The 24,303-nt window shown below is 35.3% G+C and overlaps 1 protein-coding gene and 1 pseudogene across 9 annotated transcripts in view; one reads left to right on the top strand and one right to left on the bottom strand.

Annotated features, from left to right (window-relative positions):
• DOCK7 (dedicator of cytokinesis 7) overlaps positions 1-24,303 on the top strand; it is a 219,588-nt gene that overhangs the window by 66,195 nt on the left and 129,090 nt on the right. For all 9 annotated transcript variants that reach the window (XM_072820523.1, XM_072820525.1, XM_072820522.1 and 6 more), the window contains 3 exons: positions 1,724-1,866; positions 6,533-6,626; positions 7,308-7,470. In XM_072820523.1, the coding sequence (XP_072676624.1) occupies positions 1,724-1,866; positions 6,533-6,626; positions 7,308-7,470 (400 nt within the window). The remainder of the gene's footprint in view (positions 1-1,723; positions 1,867-6,532; positions 6,627-7,307; positions 7,471-24,303) is intronic.
• LOC140624812 (large ribosomal subunit protein eL6-like) lies at positions 17,985-18,537 on the bottom strand (annotated as a pseudogene).

The raw sequence follows: 24,303 nt of genomic DNA, 5'->3' as shown, positions 1-24,303 counted from the left end.
TCCTGTCTATATTTTAAATTACTCATTTAGCTAACATTTTTAAAATTTTCTTTTTGGAGATCCAGTTTTTCATTTCATGGATGTGTTTTTAGTTTCGGTTTCATTTATTACCATTTATGTGTTGTATTTTTTTGAGTCTTTTGTCATGTTTGCTTCAATTTTAGTTTTCTCATTTTCTAGTTTCTTAAAGCATAAGGTTAAGTTATTGATTTGAGAGTTTTCTTCCTTTTTTAAAAATATAATAGGTATTTTATTTTTTTAAGATTTTATTTATTTATTCATGAGAGACAGAGAGAGAGAGACAGAGAGAGAGAGACAGAGAGAGAGAGGCAGAGACACAGACAGAGGGGAGAGGCAGGCCCATGCAGGGAGCCTGATGTGGGACTTGATCTCGGGACTCCAGGATCGTATCCTGGGCTGAAGGCAGGCAGTAAACCACTAAGCCACCCAGGGATCCAATAGGCATTTTAATAGGTACTCATAGGTGTAAATTTTATTCTGAGCATTCTGAGCATTGCTTATCCCATATGTCTTGGGATATTGTGTTTTAATTTTTATTCATCTTATTTCCTAATTACCCTTGTTGTTTGAGAGTTTGCTGTTTAACTTCCACATGTTTATGAATTCCCCATATTTTCTTCTGTAACTGATTTATAGTTTGATTTGATTGTTGTTGGAGAACATATTTTATACGATTTCAGCCTCTTAAATTTATTCTATTTTGTCTTATAGATGAGACCTTGGTGAATGTTCTAAGTTGTGTGTGCTTGAGAAGAACATGTATTCTACTTTTGCTTGCTGATATGTAGTATAGATAGATGTCTGTTATGTATAGTTTGTTTATAGTTTTAAGTTTTCTGTTTCCTTGTTGATCTGCAATATAGCTGTTTATATGGTTTTGAATAACAGGGTTATCTTGCAAGGACTTTGAATTAAAATTCTCTTTCAAATTCAAGTGCTAAGACTGGGGGACTATTATATGGTGACTAAAATTTTTATTGTGTGAATATTTCCCAATAAATGCATAATTCTTCTGCAGCTGTTCTTCATAGCTCATCTTTGGTCATCTGCATAAATTTTGTGTAGTAGAAACTTGTTTTACACTGGAGAAATTTTAAAAAGAGAACGAGAAGATTTAGGTACAGTGCTTCTTTATTGATCTCTCCAGAAATGAAATATTTTTTTTAAGATTTATATATTTATTTGAGAAAGAGGGAGTGAACTTGAGTTCTAAGTTTCTCTATTATTGTGAACACCAATTTCTCCAAACTGGAAGAGGAAAGAAGGTGGCTTTGTAATTTCAGGGCACTGCTTTAAGGAATGAAAAAGCAAATGATATATGTTAGAGAAAATACCACTTCCACAGAAGTATTCATTTGTCAAAAGTGAAGGAGAGGGAGGAACAGTCCTTTTTAGTATATGTGCCTCCGAAGCAAGCACAAAGGAGAAACATTTTAAGTAGACTCTGTGCTGAGTGCGGAGCCTGACACCGGGCTCGTTCTCAGAACCTTGAGATCATGGACCTGAGCCCAATCAAGTCTGATGCTTAGCTGACTGTGCAACCTAGTCACCCATCTGAAAGTAAAATTCTTACTACAAACAATATGCTGAATAGATAATTTTCACTTTTAATGTTTTTTTTTCTGTATTTGCAAAGCTGCTTTAAAACAAATTTTAAGTATTATGAAAATGAATTCTATACTTTTTTTTCCCCCCTTGATAGAAAGAAAAGGGTCTTGGTCAGAGAGGAGGAATTCTAGTATTGTTGGCAGACGATCACTTGAAAGGACAACAAGTGGAGATGATGCTTGTAACTTGACCAGCTTTCGACCTGCTACTCTAACAGTGACGAATTTTTTTAAGCAGGTATTGTTCTGTCATGTAGGAATTCTAGAGGGTATTTGTACATAAAATTTTTTGGTCTCAGAAAAGTTGTAATTATGCATGTATATGCAGTAAGTGTGATTTTGAGAAATTAAAAATCTTTTAAAGATAAAAGTATAATAAAATAATACTGTGCCTGTTGGATAATTATATTTATTTAAATGTTATAATGGATCAAAATCAGTCCTCCAGATTTATATCCTGTTTCTTAATTGTAATATTTTAATTTTTAAACATTTATGGTTTATAAATTTTCTTACTAAGCAATTATGTGATTGTATCTCTCTTCCCCACCCATTTTTGTTTGTTTGTTTGTTTGAATTATGACATCTATAGTATATGGAATAGGACTTTCAGGCCTTAGTAGTGCATTGTTTTTATAGGTGTATTTATAGGTCCAGGAAGTTCTTGATCAAAGATATTTTATTCTTTACAAATACATTCTCTGTACTTCAAATCATGAATCCGATCGTTAGTTTTCAAATGCTAGTCATGATCCCCAACAGTAATGGAAATGTAATAGATAATATCCACTTTAAAAACAAATCCAGTAGAATAGAAAAATAATAGTGCATTGCATTTAGGTTAAATATTGCTTCAGTGAGCTTTTTTCCCTTTAATTTTTGTGTGAGTACATGCATGTGTGCATATCCATACCGAATTTTGATACAAAATGGATTTTTTTTTTCTTTAAATTTATTTATTTATTTATTTATGATAGTCACAGAGAGAGAGAGAGAGAGAGAGGCAGAGACACAGGCAGAGGGAGAAGCAGGCTCCATGCACCGGGAGCCCGACGTGGGATTCGATCCTGGGTTTCCAGGATCGCGCCCTGGGTCAAAGGCAGGCGCCAAACCGCTGCGCCACCCAGGGATCCCTACAAAATGGATTGTTACCATGCATATATTTTGGAACAGATGAAAGAGAAGTGCTAAGTATTGTTGGAGAATTCCTTCTTTTGAGGTCTTATTCTAAATAAAAGGAGGAAATCCTGGCCTACTGACATCTTGTAACTTGAAAGAAGGCAAGAATTTAGGAAAGTAAAGTGAAAAATAGCAGTGTAGTTGAAGCCCCGTTCACAGTTTTTTTTTTTTTTCTCAGATTTTATGTATTTATTCATGAGAGACGCAGAGAGAGAGAGGCAGAGAGAGAAGCAGGTTCCATGCAGGGAGCCCAATATGGGACTCGATCCAGGGATTTCAGGATCATGCCCTAGGCTGAAGGCAGGCGGCATCCCCATTCACAGTTTTATGTCAAGAGTATTTATACAGCTGCTCTTAGAGATTCAAATGGAGAGTGAAGCAGCTGAGAAGTGTCCGAAGTGGTTAAGGGTCTTTTTATTATGGACAATAGAATAAGAGTCTAGAAAAGGCCACAGTGTTAACTTGGTTGAAGTGATAGACCAAATAAAGCTACAGAAACAGAGCAGTAGATTTATGTGATACAGTGACATAGACTTGCAGCTATGACATTTTTCTCTCTTTCTACTTTTTCAACCGCTATATCACTTCTCCACTATTTCTACAGTTCTGTTTTCATTTCTCAGCCTACTTTATTATTGACCTGGTATTGTAACCTTAAATCAACAAGTCATCTATCCACCCACCTACCTATTGATCCAACTCATAGTTTCTAAGTGTTCAGCACGTACTGTGTATCAGTCCACCCACATACCTATGTATCCAGCAAATATTTTTTTGAGCATTCACCATGTACTGGATACTGTATTGGAGACTAGTAGCTAGAAACTAGCACAAGGTGATTGTGAAAACTTAAAATGAATGATTATTGGAAACATCAGCAATGGAAAACATTTGTTTATTTTAATGGAAAGCATTTATACTTTGTGTAATCTATTTTTTTAATAATTAGCATGTACAATTTTTATAAGTATTTTTTTCTTAAAGATTTTATTTATACATGAGAGATGCAGAGACAGGCAGAGGGAGAAGCAGGCTTCTTGCAGGGAGCCTGATGCAGGACTTGATCCCGGACCTGGGATCCCTCCCTGAGCCAAAGGCAAATACTCAACCGCTGAGCTACCCAGGCTACCCAGGCGTCCCTATAAGTATTTTTAAAAGCATCAGGCAAATGCAAATTAAGTAAATAGCAGAAATAAAATTTTGTATAGTATAATTTAAGGTATAAATTTCTCATAAATGGGATACAAAAGACAGTTCTTTCTTTAAATTGATGAGAGATTACTATGACTGGGATATAATAATCAGCAATGCTTATATATAAGCATTTGAAATTGCCAAGCCAAAATTAAAAATACAGAGAGATATAAAAACAAAATTAAACCCACACATTAGTTTCAAGAATAGTTGTTTTATTTGTTGGCAGGTACGTAAGTTTGAGTACACAATGATGACTGCAGTATGGGAGTGGGGGTTATCAGCTAGTCTCATTCACTTTGGAGATTGTCTTAGACTAGACTAGAATGGCTAGAAGTCTAGACTGACTTTTCTTGGGAAGACTGAAATGAGTCTGGCGTCTTCCATGTCTCTCTACTTCTATTTTCATTCTCTAGCAGGCTGGCTTGATTCTCATTTTTGTGGCTTAAGTTCAAGAGAGGGGCCAAGCTCACTTATGCAAACATTTCTGCATTTACATTTGCTTATTGGACAAGGCCAGTCATGTGACCAAGTTGAGGCATGGGAATTATTCCTCACCCAACAAAAGGCACATGATTAGTCAGGAGTGGAAGCCAATGATATAGTCAATTTAACAGGTTAAGTAGACAAATAATTAAGTAGAGGTAATCTGAATGTATCATCAAAAAGGACCATTTAAACATCTGACTCAAAGGAGAGAGTATACTGTTTTAGGAAACTGGTAGAACATTTGCAGTAATTAGAAAAAAAATCTTCATAAAATGAAATTCACTAATAATAACTTAATAAAACTCAAGACTGTTTATTAAAATATTAACAAAAATCTTGAATCACTGGGAAATTAATACTTTTCTAAATAGTGGGATAAAAAATGATCAATTCTGTACCCTGTTTTAGAATGTAATAGTGAACAAGTGGGATATGGGTTAAGGTGGGCCCACAATAATAAACTAATGTTAAACATGTTCATTAAGACATAAAATAAGAAGTATATGAACTGTGCATTAAAACCAATAAGGTGTCAAGTGCAGAGGTTTGAATTAATAAAATCTAAAGCTTGACTCTTAAATAAAAGAGTAAAATTCTTACCTATATTAATTGTAGGAAAAAATATTACATTAAGTTAAAAATTTTCTATTAATAGGTGTGGTTTGGTTTTTTGTTTGTTTGCTTGTCTCATTTCCCATTGATTAAAATTGTTTCACAGTTTTCTTTCTGGTCTTAGTATCAGGAAAATTTTTCTTTATTAAAGATTTTATTTATTAATGAGAGACACAGAGAGAGAGAGAGCGGCAGAGACACAGGCAGAGAGAGAAGCAGGCTCCATGTAAGGAGCCTGACATGGGACTCGATCCTGGGTCTCCAGGATGATGCCCTGGGCTGAAGGTGGCGCTAAACCACTGAGCCACCGGGGCTGCCCAGTATCAGGAAAATTATTTTTTTCCTTCAGAGTAGTTTCTGTAAACAAATGTGTAAACGAACAAAAAGCAGAATCAGACTTGTAAATACAGAGAACAAATTGATGGTTGCCAGAGGGGTGAAAGGTGGGGGGATGGGCAAAATGTAAAAGAGTGGGAGATACAGGCTTCTAGTTATGGAATGAAGTCATGGGAATAAAAGGCACAGCATTAGGAATATGCTCAATGATACTGTAATGGTGTTGTATGGTGATAGATGGTAGCTACACTTGTGATCATAGCATAAGGTACTAACTCCTTAAATTACTATGTTGTTCACCTGAAACTAATGTAACATTGTGTGTTAAGTATACTCAAATGAAAATTTTTTTAAAAAGTACTTGCAATCAGCAAAAAAAGTGTAGTTTTTCTTGCTACTTACTCTTTTTCAAATTTAGCTGATGCTGTATATTTTACATTTGAGAAGTTTGGTGATGTAAAATTGAAAAGACAAAAACTCTAACAAGTTTTTAAGACTGTTGTGTACATGTGTATGTATATATATATGTATATATATATATATATATACACATATATATATTTTTAAAGATTTTATTTATATACTCATGAGAGACACAGAAAGAGAGAGGGAAAGAGGCAGAGACACAGGGAGAGGGAGAAGCAGCCTCCTTGTAGGGAGCCCGATGTGGGACTCGATCCCGGGGCCCTGGGATCACGCCCTGAGCTGAAGTCAGAAGCTCAACCGCCGAGCCACTCAGGTGTCCCTATATATATGTTTCTTTTATGTCTATATTCTTATTTTTCTTTTTTCTTTTCATCTACATCTAACTTGTATTGATTGCTTATATTTTAGAGTATCCTGTAATATCTTATAGACATAAATAATGGGCTATAAGTAAAAGTACAAAATTAAAGTATGGATAATATTATCATAGCTCTTAATAAAATTTGAAAGCATAAAAAGAAGGAAATCATATTTATTTTTAATCATAATTATATTAATTTAATCTTTTCATTCTGACTAAACTCACAGAAGAGAGTAGGAATATTAATAGGCAATATACACTTATTTTCAATCTACTATATTTGTTTTGTTGAATACTTTTTCCTTAGGAAGGAGACCGCCTAAGTGATGAAGATCTGTACAAATTTCTTGCTGATATGAGAAGGCCATCTTCTGTTCTACGGCGACTAAGACCTATTACAGGTATTTTCAAATTTTGAGTAGACATCATTACAACCCTTATCATCACTAATATGTCATATTGTTGGTAATTATGTAATCCTTTTTTCACTTATCTGACCCAGATGTCTTCTTTGCACAGTCCTTGTCTCCTTCATCTTATTATTCTACTTTCATGGTCTTAACAGTTTATATGCAAGATTCCATACTTTTGATTATTTGAGTACCGAAATGAGAATGATGCATAATATCATGGCTAAAAATCATTTTCTAGGGGAAAGAAAATGTACATAGAATGGTAAATATTTCAGAAACAGATTCATATTATAATCAGAGCAAATCATTCCAGAGTCACACTGTTTTGTTTTGTGTTCCAGAGTGAAAAAGTTTGAATCACTTAACTTTCAAAATGTTGGCTTTTTATGCTAGGTCCCTTTATCTGGTTTGTTTTGTTGTTGTTGTTGTTGTTTGCTTTTGCTTCTTCCGATTCATTCAGTAGGCATTTATGATTTTACATGTACTTTATGTCAGTATCAGTAGTTTATATGAGACTTGGTAGGATGAAATAATTTAAAGGTCTGAGATGATAGTAATTTTGAGTTCTTTCCAGACTTCTTGCAAAAATAGGATCTAAATCCTTCCAAGAACATTTTTACATGAAGTTTTTATATTTACATTGTTTTTATAATATATTTTTATATGCAGCTCAGCTGAAGATAGATATTTCTCCTGCACCTGAAAATCCCCATTATTGCCTAACTCCAGAGCTGCTTCAAGTGAAGCTTTATCCAGACAGTAGAGTCAGACCTACCAGAGAAATTTTGGAGTTTCCTGCCAGGGATGTCTATGTTCCAAACACTACTTACAGGTAACACATTTTAATTTTGGAGGTTTCTGAAATTGGATACTATATATTCTTTTTTTTTTTAAGATTTTATTTATTTATTCATGAGAGAGAGAGAGACGCAGAGACACAGGCAGAAGGAGAACCAGGCTCCCTTCAGGGAGCCCAGTGCGGGACTCAATCCCAGGACCCTGGCATCATGAGCTTGAGCCAAAGGCAGACACTCAACCACTGAACCACCCACGTGCCCCTAGATACTATACATTCTATTATTAAAGTAGAACTAGAATGAAACTTTATAAAAATCTTTCCTAGCTTTGTTACTTATTCCATTTTTTACTGTATGATTTTTAGTAACAGCTATAATGTATTAAACTTGTACTACTTGCCAGGTCAAATGTTAATTACTTTACATACATTATCTTATTTATTACTCATAGCTTGAAGTAGATATTACTTTCATTTTAAAAGTGAATAAAGGGATGGAGAAGTCAAGTATCCTTCACTGTGGTGGAGCTAGCCTGGAATTGTGGGCTGTGAGATTAAAACATTTGAACTCCTATTACTGTTATTTCCTCAGATGTTCTTATTAGCAGAATCTAGCATTCCAGTGGAACCAAATTTATGTGGCTGCACTTTGGTCCAACAACTAATTAACAATGTTTATTGATCCACTACTCAGAATACTTGACACCAGGTTATTAGATAGGCTTTCTAGGCTGAGCACTCCATAACTCTAAGGGTTCATTTATTTATACTCCTTATAAATGAAGCACCGTTATTTGTGAATGCTTAGCCCATGACTCGACATTGGGATAGACAGTAAGGCATCTCAGATTTCCCCAGCCTAACATTCTAGCCCAGACTTCCCCATCCTAGCATATTTTACCATCAAGCTACTCAGTTTCTCAGGCCAAAAAAATTGGAATCTAAGTGATTTCTCTCTCTTTTTTTTTTAATTTAAATTCAATTTGCCAACATATAGTGTAGCATCCAGTGCTCATCTCATTGTGTGAGCTCCTTAATGCCCATCATCCAGTTACCCTATCCCGCCCCTTCTGCAAACCTTTGTTTGTTTCCCAGAGTTAGCAGTCTTTCATGGTTTGTCTTTTCTCTAATTTTTCCCCACTCAGTTTTCCTCCTTTCCTTTATTGTCCCTTTCACTATTTCTTACATTCCACATATGAGTGAAACCATATGTTAATTGTCTTTCTCCAATTGACTTATCTCACTCAGCATAATACCCTTCAGTTCCATCCATGTCAATGTAAATGGTAGGTATTCATCCTTTCTGATGGCTGAGTAATACTCCATTTTATATATGGACCATATCTTATTCATCCATTTATCTGCTGAAGGACATCATGGTTCCTTCCACAATTTGGCTATGTGGACATTGCTGCTATGAACATTGGGGTGCAGGTGTCCTGTCATTTCACTACATCTGTATCTTTAGGGTAAATTCCCAGTTGTATAACTGCTGGGTTGTACGGTTGCTCTATTTTTAACTTCTTGAAGAACCTTCGTACTGTTTTCCAGAGTGGCTGCACCAGCTTGCATTCCCACCAACATTGCAAGAGAGTTCTTCCACATCCTCGCCAACATTTGTTGTTTCCTGTCTTGTTAATTTTCACCATTCTCACTGGTGTGAGGTGGTATCTCATTGTGGTTTTGATTTGTATTTCCCTGATGGCAAGTGATGTGGAACATTTTTTCATGTACTTATTTGGCCATGTGTAGGTATTTTTTGGAGAAATGTCTGTTCATGTCTTCTGCCCATTTCTTGACTGGATTGTTTGGTTTTTGGGTATTGAGTGTGATGAGGTCTTTATAGATCTTGGATAATAGCCCTTTTCGTGACATGTTATTTGGAGATCTCTTCTCCCATTCTGTAGTTCACCGTTTAGTTTTGTTGATTGTTTCCTTTGCTGTGTAGCTTTTTATCTTGATGAAATCCTAATATTTCATTATTGCTTTTGTTTCCCTTGCCTTTAGAGACATGTCTTGCAAGAAATTTTGGAATCAAAATGATTTCTCTCATTTTCTTACTCCATAAAAGTTTTATAGGCTCTGCTTTTCAAATGTGTCCCAAATCCCATAATTCTTACCTTCTCCACTTTTTTTTAGGGTTTTATTTATTTATTTCAGAGAGAGAGTGAGCATGTGCACACCAGCAAGGAGAGGACCAGAGGGAGAGAATAAGAAGTAGACGCCCCACTGAGTGCAGAGCTCAAAATGGGACTCCATGTGGAGTTTGATGCAGGGCTCAGTGAGGGGCTTGACTAGGGGCTCCAAGTGAGACTTAGTCCCATGACTTTGAGATCATGACCTAAGCTGCAGTCACATCTTTAACCAACTGAGCCACCCAGGCATCCCTTACCTTCTCCGCTTTTAAAACTCTAGGCAAGTCAGTATCTAGATCAGCACTGTCAAATAGAAATATAATGGGAACTACATTTGGAATTTAAAATTTTATAGTTCTGACACTAAAAAAATAAAAGGAAACAAGTGAATTTAATTTTAATTATGTTATTTAACATTATATATGAAATATTATCATTTCAACATGTAATAACTATAAAAACTGTTGAGATATTTTACTGTTTTTCTTTCCTCCAAAAAATCTTCAACATGGGGTATGTATTTTTTGCTTAAATCATATCTCAATCTCAGATGAGCCACATTTCAAATGTTTAGTTGCTGCGTGGGGCTAGAGGTTGGCATATTGAACAGCTTCTGATCTCAGATTTTTCTCTACCTTTTTAAGTTGATCATCTTCCTTTAACTCTGCCTAAAGCAATACTCGGCATTATCGCCAGAGAGATTTTCAAATGTTCTTAATCAGATTATTCATTCTTCCATCTAAAATCCTTCAGTGGCTTTCATCATAAGGAGAAAAAAAATGCTTTTTAAAATAATAATCGGGATCCCTGGGTGGCGCAGCGGTTTGGCGCCTGCCTTTGGCCCAGGGCGCGATCCTGGAGACCCGGGATCGAGTCCCACGTTGGGCTCCCGGTGCATGGAGCCTGCTTCTCCCTCTGCCTGTGTCTCTGCCTCTCTCTCTCTGTAACTATCATAAATAAATAAAAAAATTAAAAAAAAAATAAAATAAAATAATAATCTATTAGACTCTACATGATCTGGCCCTGCCTTTCTCTAATTTCATATCCTACTCTGCTTGGCTTATTTTACTTTAGCCTCAGTGACCTTTTTACTCATCCTTGAACAAACAAAATTCCATTCTCCCTAAAGCTTTTCCATTTGTTCCTCTCTTTGCCTGTTTTCCCCCAGATCTTTGTGTGGTTTGGTTCCTTATTTAGACATGCATCCGCTTAGATCACTGCCTAGAGAGGTTCACTCTCATTACCCTGGGTAAAAAGATCCATTGCTACTTTCCTCCACTTCTTCACCTTTCTTTATATTATCATTATCTAGCATTACATTATGTAGTTACATGATCAGATTTTTTTTTCATTAGAATGTAATTACTGTAAAGGGCAGGGACTGGTCCGTTTCCTTTATTGCTTTATTTTCAGCATCTAGAATAGTGTGCTAGCACACAGAATGCCCACAATAAACATTTATTCATTGATTTGAGAAATACAGAACTGTATAATGGTAGGAGAGTAGGATTTAGAGTCACAGAGATAGGGGTGTGATTTCTGACGCTACTATGCTCTGGTGACCTGGGATGAGTTACTTAGTTTATTGGATAGTTTTCTTATTAATAAAATGTGAGGTAATAAGCATACCTGCTTGCCTTGTGAGGGTATAGAGCATAAGACACTGCATATATTTGACACTTAGAGTGAGCAGAATTTCTGGAAGTTAAGCTAAAGAAAATATGTATTTAAAAGGAAAAAAGGTATTATGAAATTATTCTATAAATTATATGTTTAAGTACTTACAAGCACATGGAATAAAGAAGGGATTATATAATCCAATATTTGTATGAAACCTTTTTGTGGTTATGAACTGTAGTATTATCTAGTATAGAAATCTCATCTAGAGCATCCCTAACTTGTGTTTATCTGTCTTGCCTCTGCTTGGATTATTTCAGAGATAGAGAAAATAGAAATCGGGGGATTTGATTGGTCTTTTCATTTTCCTACTTATATTTGTTATTTACATATATATGTTTTTAAAAAGAATTATATGAATATAATTAAAGTTCACATAAGTACCATCGGCTTAATATTAAAAACAGAGGTCCTTCATCTTATTCCTATCAGCCTTCCCATCCCTGCCTTGATGTCTAATTTTCAGCAATCACTGGTAATTCTTTTTGCTCCCTCTTTTGGTATTTTATTCCTTTATGTTATTTATTCTAAATAACATACTCATGCTACTATTTCTTGATCCTTATTCCATTTTAAATATTTATTTACTGTTCTAGAAGATGACAGTTTAACTCTTTATTTCTTTCCTAAAAATACATGACTTGCATAAATCAAAAAAAAAAAAAACCATATGATTGTCATCTCTTCCATATGTTTATATCCCAGTTTTTCATTAAATCGTGTTAATTTTTCTTTTTTTTTTTACTGTTTGTGATTCTTATGTAACTATTTTTGCAGTGGAGCCATGTAGATTACTAGGATTTTATTTCTGCATTTGATTTATATAACACTGAGTTTTCCTGAAGTAGTTATATTATTTAGTTTCCCTGCCTTTCTGTGTGTTATCCCTAAAATTCATCATGCAGTGAAATGCATCAGATAGTCATTTCCTGCCTTGCAACTTCCTTAGTTTCCCTTGCAACTAAATTGTAAGTGTGGCAGAGGGAGATTCCTAGGCTTACTAAGTTTACTGTAAAGTTGTTGTCTTGGAGCCTCTTTACCATAATCCTGGAAATTCTCTTTGCATTTCTTTTGCCAAGGGGTCCTTATTTCCTATATATTTTTATTGTTTTACTTGTTTTATTGACAGCTTTCAGTATCTTCCTGAAATAGGGTGTATGAGAGTACATTTTCTGATACTTTCATGTCTGACAATGTTTATTTTAACCTTTACTCCAGAATTAGTAATTTTGCTGGATACAATATTCTAAGTTATAAATTATTTTCTGTCAGGATTTTGAAAACATGACATAACTATCTTCTTGCTTTAAGTGATGTTTTTGAGTTGTCCAATATACTTTTTTCTTTTTTAAAAGATTTTATTTACTTGAGGGAGAAAAAGAATGAGCAAGCATGAGTGGGAGTAAAGGGCAGAGAGAGAGGGAGAAGCAGACTCTCCATTGATCAGGGAGCCCGACATGGGGCTTGATCCCAGGACCTTAAGATCATGACCTGAGCTGACCACTTAACTGACTGAGCCACCCACATGCCCCAAGTGGTCCAATGTATTTCAGATTGCTAATGCTTTGTTGGTATCTTTTCCTTTGAAGGCTTTTTTGAGTTATTTTCTTAATGCTTGGTGTTCTGAACTTTCATGTGATGTGCTGATATGATAACATTTATTTAGTGCTTTATAGTATTTCATTTAAATCAATTTATTCAGTGTCAGAGGAATCTTATAAATTATATAATTCTGACAGTATTGTCATTTATTTATCTTTTATTTGTTACAAATAAATAAGGGGTAAACTTATCTGGATTTGACCAAGGTCTTATTTTATTTTCTGTGTTCTTCATCCTTTGAGATAATAGTATATCTGGCATTTATAGTTTTTGACAATATGAATAACGTTAAAATTTCTTATTGCTAGATAATTAAAGCAGGCAGAACACCTTTATTTACTTTTTTTTCCTAAAGATTTTCTTTCTTTCTTTCTTTCTTTCTTTCTTTCTTTCTTTCTTTCTTTCTTTCTTTCTTTCTTCGAGAGAGAGAGAGAGAGAGAGAGAGAGAGAGAAAGAGAGAAGCAGAGACATAGGCAGAGGAAGAAACAGGCTCTGTCGGAAGCCCGATGTGGGACTCGATACTGGGACTCTGGGGTCATGCCCTGAGCCAAAGGTAGACACTCAACCACTGAGCCACCCAGGTGTCCCTTTATTTACCTTTTTATTTGCCTCAAAATATACCTCATTATTTATCCTTGTTTTTTTTAAACAGGGAACTTTAGTATAAATAAGAGGTAATAAGAGGTCCTGGGGACAGGGAGGGCCCCGAGGGGTTTCCATAATTTAACACTCTTCAAAAGCACAAACAAAAGCAGGGGCAGGGTGGGGGCCAGGGCAGGGGTGGGCCACCCCCACCCTGCGCACAGGATGAGGGGCACATTGCAGAGCTTGTGGGTGGGGAGCTTCTCCCCCAGGAGTGACCAGTCACATGCTGGGGACAGGGAGGAGGCGAACACTGATGTTTCAGAGGAAGGGGTCATTGTACTTGGCAGTGGGTGGGGACAAGGCTGAGGCCACACAGGCCACTACATCCCCCCAAGTGTCTGGGCCAGTTTGGGGGGCCCTCTGACCCCCATATTTATGCAGGGCAAGGGACTGGAGCAGTCCATCCATCATGGTTAGTCTTGTTAATACATTGATCCATGAGGTCAGCGGGAGGGTTATCTAAATACTCTCTTATTTAAGGAGTCGATACTCATCCCGAGTGTTATTAGTGTAAGTAGCATTGTAGGCAAAAAATGATTCAATGACTGTATAAAGAACTGTTCTTCTCTAATGAGTGAGCTGTTTATTCTCAGAGAATAGTAGAACCAGCTAAACTATCACTAAGATTAGGTTTATTCCTATTAAATGTTTATTGAAAACAAATACTAAAAAAAAATTAAAAAAAAAAAAAGAAAACAAATACTACTTTAGGTTCTAATATTTTTTCATCAAAACAATTGGTTTCAGGTTCGAATTTTATATAATCTTTTTTTTATCTTATGTACTTCCTTTAAGAATCTTATGTAAAATGCTTTAATTCTTTAACAGACATTGATAAATTGTAACATAGGATGTCAAGTTGGCTAAGTTTCTTACAGCAAAGAAATGTAAATAGTGCTCTGTTAGTAATAGGGGAAAGCTTTTGAATCAAGAAGGATACACTAGGGATCCCTGGGTGGCGCAGCGGTTTGGCGCCTGCCTTTGGCCCAGGGCACGATCCTGGAGACCCGGGATCGAATCCCACGTCGGGCTCCCAGTGCATGGAGCCTGCTTCTCCCTCTGCCTATGTCTCTGCCTCTCTCTCTCTCTGTGACTATCATAAATAAATAAAAATTAAAAAAAAAAAGAAGGATACACTATTTTAAGAAAGAGATTAATAATTTTCTACTGTAAGGGTGTCTTCATAGAAGTAAAGTAGTTAGGTACAAGAAGAATATAGAAGTAGAATTATGATTTCTATACTTTGTTGGTTTTTTTTCCTGTTACTTGTTTGACAAAACAGTTTCTTTCATTTTAAATAAGAAAGATTATAAAGGTGATTGTATGCTTTTTTTAAAAAAACCAATCTCTGGGTTATGAAAATAAAGAATAGTTTTTGTATTACTTGAAATGGTATTACTCTATGCATATTTTATGAAAAATTGGGTATGTCACCATATTTTGCAACCATATTTTATTTTTAGGAATTATCTAAAACTGGAGATTGACTGGTTTTTTCCTCTTTTTACATGGGGATAATAAAAGTTCCTATGTCTTAGAGATTTGTGAGGATGAAAAAAGATAATACGTATAAAGCTTTTTGTAAAGTGCCTGATACATATTAAATGTTCAATAGAAGCTGAGTCATTATTATCATTGGCTTTATTAGGTTACCTTATGCTTAAGGAGCATAATCCTTAAAGCATAAGGATTCTGGGCTTTTGGGGGTACAATTAGATAAGAGAATGATTTTAAAAGGGAAGTTATCAAAGTTAGTGGTAGCTCGCTTTGTATTATTATTTGAACCTTCAATGCCCATGCAACCTGAACAATAAATCACATGGATTTATTATTCTCCTTAATAATGTTAAAGAATTTTAATCTCATGGACAGCTAATATTTTTGGGAATTTATAGTTTATTTAAAAAAAAGCCTTTATCATATCTAGAAAATTTAGTAAACAAATAATTTTAGAATGACAAAAGGAGATTGTATGAAGCATGATCAGATATCAGCTAACAGGCAGATATGATAAAATATTTGCATAAGTTTCCATTTATATTTGCTGACTAAATTGTTGCTGGATCACAATATTCTTCTGGCTCAGTTTTAATTCTTTTTAACCTTTTAAGGAATGTGTAGCGGTAATCTGTAATTTCAGGTAATACACATTAGTGTCATTATACAAATTTATATATACATTTTCCCAGTGAATAATAATAAAAAAATAATAAAGTGGACACTAGGACTCCTTTTAGTTTATATACCACCATTACCTCATTAACTGTGTAGCAACCTGTATAGAACCAGTATGAGGGCAGCCCTGGGGGCTCAGCGGTTTAGTGCTGCCTGCAGCCAGGGTGTGATCCTGGAGACCTGGGATCAAGTCCCACGTTAGGCTCCCTGCATGGAGCCTGCTTCTCCCTTTGTCCCTTTGCCTGTGTCTCTGCCTCTCTCTCTCGTGTCTCTATGAATAAATAAATAAAATCTTAAAAAAAAAAAAAAAGAACCAGTATGATTAGCTGACATTCCAGAGAAGTCACTTTGGAACTGAAAAAAAAAACCCAGAAATTTAAGCATTTTTAATGTAAGTTTTAAGAAAAATTTTGCACATTGTATTTATTTTTAGTACAAAACTTAAGTGTATTTTAAAGGATTTCATAGTGTAAAAAGGATTTTAAAATATTATTGCCTGAATAGAGGGAGGATGAATGGATTGATTGAAGCAAACATTTGGTTGACATGAGAAAATAGGTTAAAAAGAACTATATTCTGAAAATGACATTTCCTATTACTAACACCTTTGCCTCCCAGTTTTTATGATTATTATGAGACAGTGTAGGAAAAGCTGTCTAAAAGGCTATACATGTAAAAAATATATATATTTTAGCTTAATTTGTTATTTTTTATATTTAAAAAATAGGCTTTTAAAGAAGCACTTTGAGAAATCACAACAATGTGATTTCTCAAAGATATTTTTTAAAAAATCTATTATTAAGCTGTGCCTAAAATTAGAGATTTTTGTATTTAAATAACTCCCCCTGTCCCCCCCCCCCCCCCATTGATTCTTCACTTATTCTTGTAGTATGTTAATTCAGGAGGAACCTGGTTGTTTCAAATCCTGAATAGGGGTGAATGAGGGTACACAAATATATGTAGTTTCTAGCTAATGTCATGCATTTCCTATTGTGCCAAACAAATGAAGATTATTTATATCAAATGCTTGCTTTATCAAGGAAGTACATATGCTATCAGAGTATCATAGAAAAAATACTAGTGTAATTCTTTTTTTTTTTTTTTTAAGATTTTATTTATTTCAGAGAGAGAGAGGAAAAAAAAAAAAAAAACTTGAGCAGGGCCAGAGGGAGAGAATAACAGGCTCCTTGCTGAGCAGGGAGCCTGATGTGGGGCTCAGTGTCAGAACCCTGGGATCATGACCTGAGCCGAAGGCAGACACTTAAACGGCTGAGGCATCAAAGCGACCCAACTAGTGCAATTGTTATATTAAGATAACCAAATAATACCAGTGGGGAAGAATTTTTTTTTTTAATTGAGTATCTGAAACCATCTGAAAGTTAGATACTGGTTTGTGTGTAATATTACTCATGTCTCACATTTGTACTTGTCTTCACTGTTGCATTTGAGTTATAAAGATCAAAGTATATCTAATTGAGTAAATGCTGTCTGTTTAGTTTCTAAGAACTATGTCACACATCATGCTATTCTTAGTGAGATTGTTATAGCTGGCCTCTTTCCCAAAGTAGCTTTAGTTGTAGCCACCTCTGAACTTTCTTTTTTAATTTTAAAGATTTTATTTATTTGAGAGAGACACTGTGAGCGAGAATGAGAGAGAGCGAGCACAGGGAGGGGCAGAGGGAGAGGGAGAAGCAGGCTCTCTGCTGAACTAGGAATCCCATGCAGGGCTCGAGTCCAGGACTCTGGGATCGTGACCTGAGCCAAAGGCAGGCGGTTCATCAACTGAGCCACCCAGGTGCCCCTGAACTTTCATATCTTTGTTTTTCTTCCAATTTTTAGAAAGATATTATCTAGCAAATACTGTTACTAAGCAAAGAATGAATGCAGTGGTTTAGACCTGTAACAGTTAAGAAACAAAATGAAAAGATGACATTTGTTTTGATCTGGACCTTGGTTAGCAGTTAGGACTATGCCTCACACATCTCTTAATAATCCTTAGTAAACTTGTAGGTTTACTAATCTAAATGTAGTCTTAAACTTTTTATAATGGGAAATTACAAACATATACAAAAGTAGATAGAACAGTACATTTATCCTCCACTGTCATTCTTTCTTTCCTTTTCAAGTTTTTTAAAAAAAATTCTAGTTAGTTAACGTAAATTGTTTTATTATTAAGTAATTTCTATGCCAATGTGGGACTTGAACTCATAACCGAGTTTAAGAGTTGCATATTCCACTAACTGAGCCAGCCAGGTGCCCCTATTTTTTTTTTTTTTTTTTTAGTGGATCAGTTTAATTAGATTCTTTGTTTTTTTTAATTAGATTCTTTGTAAGAAATTTAGAACACCAATTTGTGAGGGTAAACTCCATTTGTGAGAGAAAACCCAGAGCAGAGGTAGCCCTGAAGCTGAGGAACAGCTTTGAGTTTTGGCAAAATTTGCGAACCCATAGCTTTCTGATCAACCTTGCGCTGCTCTGTAATCTCATATTTCTCCTTCTCTATGTCAAAGATCTCCCCTTCCTGGTGTCTTCATTTATGCAGCTGCTGCTTCTTGAGATAAATGTCAGTGAGATGTTTGGGGATTTTCACACTGCTGATACCAATTTTGGTAAAAGTGGCAATGACAAATTTCTGGTGTGTTCTACTCGGAGGAACTTGGTTGAGGGCCAGAGGTCCAGTCAAGTAGCAAGCCACTGCTCAGTTGCTTCAGGAAAACCACCCTCTTGCCTCTGTGGCACCCAGTGAGGATGATCAAAGTGGTCCCAGGAATGATGCTAGCTCGCAGCTTTCTCACATGCTGACTGAAAGCTTTTTGCCATGGCTCAACAGCTTTTGAGGCTCATTTTCAGTAGGATAATACCTAGGCATTTTGTAAAGTTTAACCACTCAGGTACCACCATTCTTGTCATCACCAACTGGTTTTATAGCAGTAGCAAGAACCTTCTTCTTTTTCTTTTCAACCCTGGATTTAGCTGCTGAATACTTCCTCTTGTACATGGCCTTCCTGGAATACATAGCCCATTGGGAATATCTGCCAATTCCTTTGACTAGGAAGGGTTTTGGCTGCCTTGGGGCTTCCCCTTCTTTGGCGTTTTAGCCTTGAGGTTACCCTTTGCCTTGCCACCAGCATCACCTTCTTGGCTTCAGGTTTCTTCTTAGTATCGGCTTCTCACCTTTTTCTTCTCACCGCTATCTTGCAAAATGGAAAAGAGAACTCGGTTGCCCCTCTCTACTGTTTCATCTATTACCTGTTCCTTTTTTTTTCCTGTAGTACTTTATTTATTTATTTATTTTTTCCTGTAGTACTTTAAAACAAAGCCAAGTAATTATATCATTTCACCTGTCAATCCTTCACTATGTTTTTCTTTTGAGTAGTTTAATAAGCTTATTATGTGCTGATTGAATTTTTCCCCTGAACTTTTGTTTCTAGAAACAAATTGGCCAGACAAAAGTAAATGTATATTGTTTATATTATGACCCATATAATTCGTGATTCTTGAAAGAGGTTATCGTATTATGGTAGATCGTGCTTTGGAATTGGGGTTCTTAAAATTTTTTTGTCATAGTACCCTTATAGTCTTGTGAATCCTATGTTCTCTTTTTTGGAATAATGTTTTTACATGCATAAAATAAAATACATAGGCTAACAAAGGAAATCAATTATATTAAATTATAATTATCAAGATATTAAAGTTACATGTTTCTTTATTAATGAATTAAATAATATCTAGCCACAGGTGTAAAAGTTGCCATATTTTCTAAGCAGTAAGAAGCATGTGACAATATTCTGAGATATCTGCAATAGTTGTGATGCAAAAGTATGTATGATTTCTATTAATGACAGATTCTCCTGTATTACTAATACTGCTATGGTTAGTTTCCTACATTCAAAATATAAGGAAGTGGGCAGCCCCAGTGGCACAGCGGTTTAGCGCTGCCTGCAGCCTGGGGTGTGATCCTGGAGACCTGGGATCAAGTCCCATGTCAGGCTTCCTGTATGGAGCCTGTGTCTCTGCCTCTCTCTCTCTCTCTCTCTCTCTGTGTCTCTATGAATAAATAAACAAAATCTTAAAAAAAAAAAACAAAATATAAGGAAGTGAAAATTTTAGTGAAAATTAAGGGGCATTTTTCTTCCCCTTCAAGTTTATAGCCCCCTGCTTTAGAGAGTATTAGTTTTTGTATTTATTTTTAGTTTTCATGAATGTCTGGAGTTATTGCTGTATACTTTGCCATTCCAGTTTTGCCCTAGATATATCATAGTAGCTTTTATTCTACCTTAATTGATCCTAGTTATATTTTAACGACAAACATTTTTTTTTTTTTAGAGTTTATTTATTTATTTGACAGAGAGAGAGAGAGCACAAGTAGGGGAAGTGGCAGGCAGAGGGAAAGGGAGAAGCAGACTCCCTGTTGAGCACAGAGCCTGATGTGTGAGGCTCAATGTGGGTCTCCATCCCAGGACCATGGGATCATGACCTGAGGCCAAAGGCAGATGCCTAAATGACTGAGCCACCAGGTGCCCCTAACTACAAAAGTTTTTGAGTTGAGAACTTTGTTTGCTAACATTTTAACATAACCACACTCCTGAGTTTTTAGGTAGGTGCTTGCATTTCAATGTGAGGAGTGTTATCTCAGACTCTGAGGGAAGAAGTCAAGTTTCAGGAACAATAGCAGAATATGAGGAGAGCAGTTTTGTTCTCTTATTCTGAGAATTAGAGTATCTTCAGTTAGGGAAAATTTGTACAGATTACTTACTTAAAGCAATGTGGAGTGATATCCAAGATCTAATTTTTGCAAATATATACACTTGCTTAGAATTTTATAGTTCAGAAAATCATTCAAATGCCCTATCTTACTTGAGTACTCTATGATATGTATTTGGCAGGATTATCACTATTCCCATATATGGGATGTGGGACTAAGGCTTAGTTGCTCAATATTTGAAGATAAATAGTTACAGCCTTACCTCTTTAAGGTTGTAGATTATTGCTCTTTCAGATAGACCTAATCATTTTGTTAGACATATGGTTGTTCCCAGGGTTAAAGAAATAAATTTAGAAAAAGTTTTTATGTTTGAGATAGCATCCTTGATTTTATAGTTTCTAAAATATCTCTGAAACCTGATTTTATAAAGACATTCTGTGGGAAATGTTAATCCTCCTTTCATGACCTTGAACTCAACATTTCAAACCAATTGAGTAATTTTGTCCTAGTTGATTTGCCATGAGAAAACTTTGGACTTTGATAAGAGGACCAACCGTTGGTCATTTTGTTTTTAATTTTCAAAATAGTGTTGGATGATCACTTTGCAGGACATAATAAACACAGTGCTACAGTTGTTAGTGATTAGAAAAATCACAAGGAAATTTGATTATCCTATAGTAGAAAGTGAAATATATAGCAATACACATTCTAAATAGTTTTTTTTTAATATTTTATTTTATTTTTATTTTTTTTAATTTTTTTTAAAAGATTTTATTTATTTATTCATAGAGATGCAGAGAGAGAGAGAGGCAGAGACAAAGGCAGAGGGAGAAGCAGGCTCCATGCAGAGAGCCTGACATAGGACTCGATCCAGGGTCTCCAGATCACGCCCTGGGCTGCAGGCGGCGCTAAACCGCTGCGCCAACGGGGCTGCCCTCTAAATAGGTTTTATAAAGCAGGCAAATAGTAGGAACTCAATATACTGGTTAATGCCATATTTTTGATTAATGAATGAGCTCATTGATTTTTAGGAATTATACTATTAGGAAGAAAAGATAGAAGCATGAGAACATGCTGATTATAAAAAAAGAACATGCTGATAATAGAGTAACAGAGAATAAACAGATTATACAAAAATAGGTAACACCAAAATAAGAGATGTCTGTTTGCTCTCAGTAGAATTCACACTGGTTCAGATTGAACTACTGGTATAGAAATTTGGTAGTGATTTACTAAAATCAAGTAGATAGACTATCTTTTTGATACCCTTGTAGTTTTTATTTCTAGTAGTTTTTTTTTTTTTTAAGGTTTTATTTATTTATTCATGAGAGACAGAGAGAGACAGGCAGAGACATAGGCAGAGAGAGAAGCAGGCTCCATGCAGGGAGCCCGATATGGGACTCAATCCCAGGAGTCCAGAATCAGGTCCTGAGACGAAGGCAGATGCTTAACTGCTGAGCCATCCAGGCATCCATAGTAGTTTTATTTCTATTAATGATTTACTATATGTGCTTTACTGTTTTTTCTTCACCTACCAGTTTTGAGGGGTACAGGCAGTAATGCTACAAGGTTTTAGAGGGAAGAGCCCTCATTTACTAGGATATTTGTAGAGGAAGTGAGATTATCTGTATCTTGAAGTATAAATAGGACTTAGCCAAGCAGAAAGGTATATAGAGGCATTCTAGACAAATGGAATGGCATTAGGAAAGTATATAGGGGATGTTTAAAAGTAGATAGTTTTGATAAGAGCTAATGGTTTGTGTTGGGCAAGAAATCGTTAAAGAGGTAATCTGGGACTAGATTATAGAAATCCTTGAATATCTGGAAGAGATTTGGATTTTGTTCTATAGGCTCATGCCCTTCAAATTGGGGTACACATTTTTGCTATATAAGATATACAGGTCCACAAGATAAATATAACATATCTTCCAGGAATAGTACTTTTTAGATGATTTAGGGAGGAAATAACTGTTTTTACATGAAGATTTATAGAATAAAAAACACAATTCACATACAATTTTAAGATAAATTATGAGATTTAAGATAAAACCCTAATAAGATTCTAAAAGAAGCATATGCTTATATAAAGCCATTTCATCTTATAACTTTAGAATTGTAAGGGTATGTTTTCAGTATTCTCAAGCTGTTACACTCTTTTAATAGATAAATTTGAATGACACAGGTCAAAGTAGTATGTAGCCATTATTAATTTGTTTTAGGAAAATTGAAGGAAGACAGACAAATTTAGGAGGCCAGGCAGGAGACTATTTAAACAGTTTAAAATTCAGGTTAAAAGCAGGCCTCGGTAGGCTCTAAACAGTAGAAATGGGAAGAAAGCATATCATATTAACAGACTTTTCAAAGGAAGATTTGTATTCAGTTTAGTGGCTGATATAGGAGAGGTGGTTTACAAAGTTAGGTAAAAAGGCAGAGATGTCTTCCAGCTTTTTTAACTTGGATGACGGGAAGCATGGTGGTGCCATTAATGGATGTACAGAGATAAGGAGGAGTGTGATGGGGTAGAGAGGAAGGATCAGCAGAGGTGGTAAGTCTTTGATGAATTTATTGGATATGTTGAATTTGAGGAAACTATAGGATATCAAAAGGAAGAATGGCAGATAGGCAGTATAAAAAGGAGAACTGGAGAGAGATCTGGGAATAATATATGTAATTTGGGAATTTTACTCGTGGAACATAGACAAGCCCATGAGAATAGATAGAATTTCTGAGGATAAGAGTGGAAGAGATTTTTGAAGATTGTGCATTGGCCCAAATATGTCATATACTAGGAGGGAATAGGGCTATAAAAATGGATTCAGGTTAGGGATAATTCTTGGAGAGTATGGTAATACTGTGGGAGCAAAATGAAAGTCAAATTTGAAAGAATATTATTTAGTAACAAGTTAGTAGAGAGATCCAAGAATATGTGGACTGAGGAAAGGCCATTAGATTAGACAATTGTGAGTTGGTGGTGTAAATAGAATACTTGGCAAAGTAGTGAGGACAGAAGGACACAATTTGTGAATCATAAAAAAATGCTTTCTATACCAGAATTATCTCTCACTCTGAGCATAATTTATACAGAAAAAACTAAGTATTCCTAAAAGGAACAAAGTGAAGCATATTGTGTAAGAATTCTAAAAAATTAGAGAACAAATGGAAGAAGCAATTAGTATTAAATAAAGCATATTTTGTATTCGAGAGCTTCCAGGTTTTTTGGGAAAAAAGTCATTTTGGCATTCTGGTTTTAAAAAGTCAATTTTGAAAAAAAAAAAAATAAAAAGTCAATTTTGAAAAAAAAAAGGTCAATTTTGACAGTTTGGCTGTGATCTTAAAAGCTAAAACTTATTCTTTTGTACTTTATTGGAACAAAATATTTATATAGGATACATATATATATATCGTACATATTTACATGTCATATACGTAAAAAATATGACATTGAGTAATTTAAAATACATAATGCTGAATATTTTTTGAGTAGGGTGAATCACTATATAACTTGGGCGCTATATTCTTTAAAATCTAAATTTAATTCAACATTTTATTTTTACCTGGTTGTTTGTTTATTTATTTATTTAATTTTATTTATTTATTCATGAGAGACACAGGCAGAGGGAGAAGCAGGCTCCATGCAGGGAGCCTGATGCGGGACTGGATCCCGGGACCCCAGGATCACACCCTGGGCCAAGGCAGGCGCTAAACCACTGAGCCATCCAGGGATCCCCCCCCCTTTTAAATTTTATTTATTCATTTAAATTTTATTTATTTATTCATATTTATTTTTTAAAATATTTTATTTATTTTCATGAGAGAGACAGAGAGAGAGGCAGAGACACAGGCAGAGGGAGAAGCAGGCTCCCTGCAAGGAGCATGATATAGGACTCAATCCCAGGTCCCTGGAATCACTACTTGAGCTGAAGGGAAATC

This window comes from Canis lupus, chromosome 3 (genome assembly GCF_048164855.1).
Source record: "Canis lupus baileyi chromosome 3, mCanLup2.hap1, whole genome shotgun sequence".
Lineage (NCBI taxonomy): Eukaryota > Metazoa > Chordata > Mammalia > Carnivora > Canidae > Canis > Canis lupus.
The sequence above is the reverse complement of the archived record's forward strand: the minus strand, read 5'-3'. Positions and strand labels throughout refer to the sequence as shown.